The sequence below is a fragment of the Austrofundulus limnaeus genome, unplaced genomic scaffold (assembly GCF_001266775.1).
Source record: "Austrofundulus limnaeus strain Quisiro unplaced genomic scaffold, Austrofundulus_limnaeus-1.0 Scaffold1063, whole genome shotgun sequence".
Lineage (NCBI taxonomy): Eukaryota > Metazoa > Chordata > Actinopteri > Cyprinodontiformes > Rivulidae > Austrofundulus > Austrofundulus limnaeus.
In genome coordinates this window covers 13,895-20,264 of record NW_013953465.1, presented here as the reverse complement: position 1 = coordinate 20,264, position 6,370 = coordinate 13,895, and the positions used below count along the sequence as shown (strand labels likewise).

Genomic DNA, 6,370 nt, shown 5'->3' with positions numbered 1-6,370 from the left:
CCAAATACACCATATAAGGCTATGTTTCCTGCTTCAGCTACAAGGAAGTGTCCATTCATTCATCAGAAATGACAGAAATTGACAGAATGACAGAAATGACAGAAAATTATAAAGAAGAAGAACTTTACGAGTTCAGAGATTGAAGTCCGTCTGTCAGAGATCCAGAAAAGAAAATCTGTCATTTTTAGCAGGTCAGCTGTGGAATAAAAAAGAGCTGCTAAAAGTATAAACAACTGTGTTAAATCATTTTCATTTATTCAGAAGCCACACCGTTGCGCACGGTACCACCACCCCCCCACCCCATGCGCGGTCGCAGGTGGTCTCAGATGCGGGTTTGAAATAAGCATTTTAAAATGTTTTCAAAATATGTCTGCCACTTTGGAGAAAACCCACATCTTGCTAGAGGGATTGTGTATCCCCTCTGGCCTGGGAACGTCTCGGTGTCCCCCAGGACGAGCTGGAAAGTGTCGCTGGGGAAAAAACTGTTGATACTGGCTGCATTTTTTTAAGGCTTTGAAAATATAGGTATCGGATCAGTACTGGCAAGACTAATCATATAAAAAATCTGATTACATCAGGGACCAAAATAATCAGTGCTTTTATTTTGAAGGTGAGTGGATGTTTAGATCTACTGTTTGTGCGTCAGCAGTTCAGTCTTTCAACTAGTGGAGTTTGAGAGATTTACTGAGTCAGGACACAATAAAAATAACTAAACTTGATACAGTTTATAGCTTTTAACAAGGTATGGCATCTAAATGTTGGTTTACTGAAACCAGTCATAAAGCAGGGCTCTTAGTTTGTAAAATAAATAAATATTGCTGTTAAGATTAAAACAGCAGCATCAAACACAGAGATATCACTGCTCAAACTGTACAAAGAAACACGGATATCTTATCAAGATTTACACATCCAAGAATGAAGAAGTCAAAACTAGTTTTATTTCTCACAAAAGTTGTTTTTTGATGGGGAGTTTATCAAAGAGTTTGGATGACTCTGTTGTGTTAACGTTAATAGGAGGAAGGAGAACTTTACACACACAAGAAGACATTCATATCAGATACACAACCCATCACTGCGTCACCTGCAGCTCTCCTTACATCTACCTCAGGTGTACAACATGACTTCAGTGCAAACATTCAAACAAAACTAAAATATTCTCACTAGATATAAATAATTACAACAAAAATTTATTTTATGTAGTTAATTTGATGCACACATTGCACATGCATATTTTATGTTTTCATTATTTAGATAAATATAGAAAGTTTCACAGTTCTATTTCAGATTTTTATGCTCAATTACAATGTCTATTCCCAGCAGCTAATAAAAATCAAATTCATATATAAAATTTATATTTGGCAGAGTTACATTAAGTTTATTGGTCCAGCTCTTCACAAAAATCCCCGTTCCTTAAGCGGCAATAGGAAAAGTAGCAGCCCACCCATATCCAACACAGAAAACTGATAGTGTTTTTTTATTAGCTAAAACTTATCCAATAAGGTCCATCAATCATTGAGACATTCTAGTTCAGTTCAATGATTAGGCTCAAATAAACAAAATGGTTTAGTAATAAACCAAATTGTTTATCAGTCAACTTGGTTAAAAGCTTTGGCCTGTGTCTTGTTTATTGCAGTTGATGGAAACCTAAACAGTTTTATTTCATTTAGTTTGTTTCAGATATCATGAAAAAAAGATTTACTGTATGAATTAAACTTCTGGCAATAAACTGCACTTTTGTGTAGTTAATGAAGTAAATGCTTGGCAGCTCTGCAAAACATCTAGTGGTGTTTGAATCTTAAATCCAGCAGACTTTAGAGTTATCCTTGAGATGTTGTCAGTGTGTTTGACCTGGATTCATGAACTCAGATAAACTAAAAGTAACCTCGAGTTACTTCTACGTGGTAGCTCTCCTGGTTGTTAGCGGCTCAAGTATTAGTAAACAACCAAAATGAGATTAGGACAGAACTTGGCATTAAGGTTAATACAGCTCACCGCTGTCCTTCAGGCCGTTCTCCTCAATGGTCATCTGCTCAGCCAGCTCAGACAGCGACTCGTCGATCGTGTGGCTGCCTCGGAGCGTCTGAGTGAGCCGCCGCTTGAACCTCTTCATCTTCTCCATGGAGCTTCCGGGACGGGGAGGCCTGAGGACGACGACGAGAGATGAATGGTACATGATAAAAATTAAAAAAGATGGCGTTTGTGTTAGCTCTGGAGGAACGGCCTCAGTCTGTAAGCTGTTCTGTTGACGCAGCAGGCCTTGACATTTCTCACAAGCTGGAATCTGTTATATAAACTTCCTTTAAGTGAAATCACTGCGGCGTCCACCTGCTGTCCTATTTCACAACCCCTCATCTAGAGTGGAAAAAAGGTGGTAAGATCATCAGGAATATGAGAGGGTGAACAATAAAAATCAATACAGAAATGGTAATTATGACTCAGCTGGCTGCATTCCTCCCTCTGAGAAGGCATGACAGGCTGGTGAGTGATTCTTATGGGTGACTCTAGCGCTCAAATCCTGGCACCGTTCGGTAAAAGAAATAAAAAACATTAAAAAAAATGAGGGGATTATCAGCTGAATGGTGCAGGACCAGCCCGGGCTGCGGCAGCTCCGAGTGGCACATTCCAGGTGCTTTTAAAGAGCGTGAGAGCTGCTGCTGAGAGCTCGAGACGTAAGCATGTGTCTGTGGGCGAGAGTGATTCAGTGAGATAATATCTGTGGAGACGAGAAAAAGAAAGGATTTCAAATCGAGATTGATTGTATTTGTAGATTACGAGCAGCTTCTCCCTGTGATCCGGTGTCGACTCTTCTGCAGATCTAGACACGAGTCTAACTGTGATAGTGATGATGAGTAAGGCCAGACGTGAAAACAGAGGAGTAAAAACCCTCTGGGTTAATCATCTGACAACTGCTCCCTCCTGGCAGCTTTTTATGTCTGTCAAACTATCACGTACAAACGGAAATCTAATGAGGAAGACATCTATTCAACAAAAATAAAGCAGAATTTTGCAGACGCCAAAAGAAAACAGTGATTCATTTGTTGTTTTGGTCGACATTCTGCTCAGGAATTTGACAAAATGGAGATAGACTAAAATGTATTTTATTGAACCCTATGTTTGTTGTTGTTTTTTGGTCAATATGTAGCTTTCATTCACCTAAATATAACAACTGTTTAACTTACCGTAAACGTGTATTTAACAAACTTTAGACCAGGGGTCTGCAACCTTTATGATCAAAAGAGCCATTTCTGCTACTTGGCTCACTAATAAAATGTGTTCAGAGCTGCAAATAAAGCTCAGCTGTGATTATGAACTGGTGGTTTGTGGGCCTTTTCGAGGCCTTTTCAGGAACCTTTATGGCCAGTGACATTATAAAAATAAAAAATATATTGTGAATTTTATTATTTCTTATTTTTGCACATCAGGACAAATGAAAAGACTTTATTCATATAAACAAGAAAAATACTTTACATAGTTTTTACCAATTTTCATAAAAACTAGGTCAACTGAACTATTCAGGTATTTTTTCTAATACTTATTATTATTATGTCGTTTTCAAATTCTTCAAAAGGTAATTCTGATAGATTTGAGAGAAAGATCATAGAAAGAAGTTGGATTATTAAGTAAACACCAGGCTAGCATGAGCTAACATGTTTTAACTTTTGTATTAATAGTATTGATCACATAGTTGCATACAAATTGATTTCTGTTGTAGGTATAAAAAACAAAAAATATATATTTATTCTGTTATGTTTGGTCACATTTTCAAAGAGCCACTGCAGAGAGACCAAAGAGCCACATGTGGCCCCAGAGCCGCAGGTTGCAGACCCCTACTTTAGACCTGTATGCATAAAAATAATATAAAAGTGCGTTCTCACTTTAAAAAAATCTAAATTGTGGGCCACAGTAAGCTGGTTCTGTTCCTGATTAGCAAATGATAAAATATGCACAGGCGTGGAACGATTGACCATTACTGCCAATTATTACATCTATCTCCAGTTGGCAACTTACTACAAAACTAAACATTGACTTCATGCAGCTGTCTGCACAATTGTTCATATGATCAAGCCCAATTTATTTACGATAAATTTAAAAAGAACAAGAGTTGATTAAAGGGGCTAGGGCTATAAAAATAAACTTTGGAAAAATTGTATTGTTTGCAATCAATGGTGAGAAAAACTGTTGAGAAATGAAAACAAAAGACATCATAGCCCAATCTGGTTTAAATGCCAAGGAGCAAACATAATTTTAAAGAGGTTTTGAGTGGATCAAGTGTTTGTGTTCTGAAAGCGCAGGCTGTTTTACAGTGAAGCAGCAGCTACCGTAAAAACCTGATGCCCTCAGTTTTTTTTTTATCTGCCCCAGGAGCATCTGCTCACCTGACCTCCGTCAGCTTCTGGCAGAGTGCCAAGTTAAACGACCTGACAGATAAGAAAGTGCTAACTCATTTAATGACCTCACAACAAACAATAAAATCTTGAACTGGATTCTAAAACAAACAGGAAGCCAGCGAGAGGGGCGTTTGAGTTGGCCCATCGTGCTGTTGCACGTTAGACAAGCTGCACGTGACAAAACAAAAACCACAAGTGACACCAAAGGCAAGACTTGAACGTCTTTCTCAAAAGCTGGAAGTGAAAATAACAACTTGACCTGAGCGAGGGCGCTAAAGAAAGACGAAGAAACTAGTTTTGGCAACTGCGTTTACCCGTTTATTAAAAGAAAACGTGCCATCAAAGATAAAACCGAGGTGTTTCGAAAAGGGTTTTTAACAAGCTTCTACATTTGGAGAACATCAGATCAAACTTTCAAGACGTGATAATCTCTGACTGTACTTAAAAAAGAGTAGAGATAGAAAAGTAACAAAATAGACATTTTTTATGTGAAATAAAATATCTGCAAGAAAGATGTCTTTCTCTTCAAAATTTGTCTTGAAACAGACTTTTTTTCCCATTCAAGACAGTTTAGGGACAAAAACTTTGAAACAATGGCAGCTCACAACACATTAACACACACTACACACAACAGATACTGTAACAATAGAAGCGTAAAGCAGCTGATTCTTCGCTAAACAAGATAAACAACTTTAACTGCCAACTGGTGATTTGAAGACTTTTAAAACATCCAGAAGAGTTTTACAAAGTGTGATGTCAAAGCTTTAAGAGGACAACAAGTCTGTCCTCTTTGCTCCACACAGAGGCAGACTCACCTGGGCCTCAAGCTGAAGCTAACTGGGGCGGCGCAGAACATACTAATCTCTACAACATGCATCAGTACATCAAGTACTACACAACAAAGCTGAACGCGTCCACCGCTCCAATTATCATCTGCTGCTTGCTCTGGAGTCAGGTCACGGGGGCAGCAGCCTGAGCAGAAAGGCTCAACTATTACAGCTTTAAATGAAACGTTTTAACTTCCATAAACTCTGCAAAATGACTGAATGAAGAAATAACTGGCTGAAGATGTTTCACTCTTTTCTACTCATCCTTATTTTACAATGACAGCCTACCTTACAGCTGTATATTAGGACAAGCCGTCCCTGAGTGTCAGAAAAAACAAGATTTATTCAATAAATTAAGATAAATCTGAAGGTTCCTCGCTACATCCGTTACTACTGCAATATCCTTCCAGTTTTCTTCTAACAACAGCTGTTTAGTCTGTTCAGATTACATCACAATGAACTACTGAGTGGGTTTTGTGCAATTAAAAAAAAACTTCTACAACTTTTCTCTGCCGCAAACCTTAGCTAGGTAATCACAAGAGTTATTATTAGTTCCAAACAAAAACATTTCAGTGTAATTTTTAGGGAGCCAATCTGACGCAGACGAACAATGACTCGACTGTCACAACAGCTTTAGATCGGTCCGTTTGGCTTCGCGACACGTCGGCTCCAGAACAGGCGCTCGGTCTGTCATCTGAACGGCTCAGAGCTTCATCTACTCTCCTGCTGCAGTCTCACAGCAGCATGAATGCACACAGTCATAACTGTGATTTAAAACATACGCATAACAATTCCCCCTATGGTGAAGCCCTGGAGGAGGTAATTGAAGTTCTGATTTAGAGCACATTGTGGACCGGTGTAAATTAACATTTTATTTGAGCTAATATGATGAGTCATTTAATGGATAAATTCAATAACCATATGCAGACGGTGATAGGAAATAAAACTTTGTTCATGATGTTTCAGAAAAAATCTAATTATCAGATAAATCTCTAATACAGCAGTAGAGCTGCCCTACTTTGTTAAAGGGATCCCTGATTAGTTGTAACATTAGACTTTATTTGATAAACATTTATTTTAACTGTAAAATGAAGACTATAAAATACTGTAGGCTGTTTAGTTTTGTAAATTTTAAAAGATATATTTTAACACGGA

The 6,370-nt window shown here is 38.1% G+C and overlaps 1 protein-coding gene across 3 annotated transcripts in view; it reads right to left on the bottom strand.

Annotated features, from left to right (window-relative positions):
• LOC106533964 (cyclin-dependent kinase 17) overlaps positions 1–6,370 on the bottom strand; it is a 43,645-nt gene that overhangs the window by 23,962 nt on the left and 13,313 nt on the right. For 2 of the 3 annotated variants that reach the window (XM_014030447.1, XM_014030448.1), the window contains one exon: positions 1,993–2,141. The exons of the other annotated variant lie outside the window; for it this stretch is intronic. In XM_014030447.1, coding sequence (XP_013885901.1) covers positions 1,993–2,119 — 127 coding nt within the window. In that variant the 5' untranslated portion in view covers positions 2,120–2,141. The remainder of the gene's footprint in view (positions 1–1,992; positions 2,142–6,370) is intronic. 3 annotated transcript variants of the gene reach the window in all.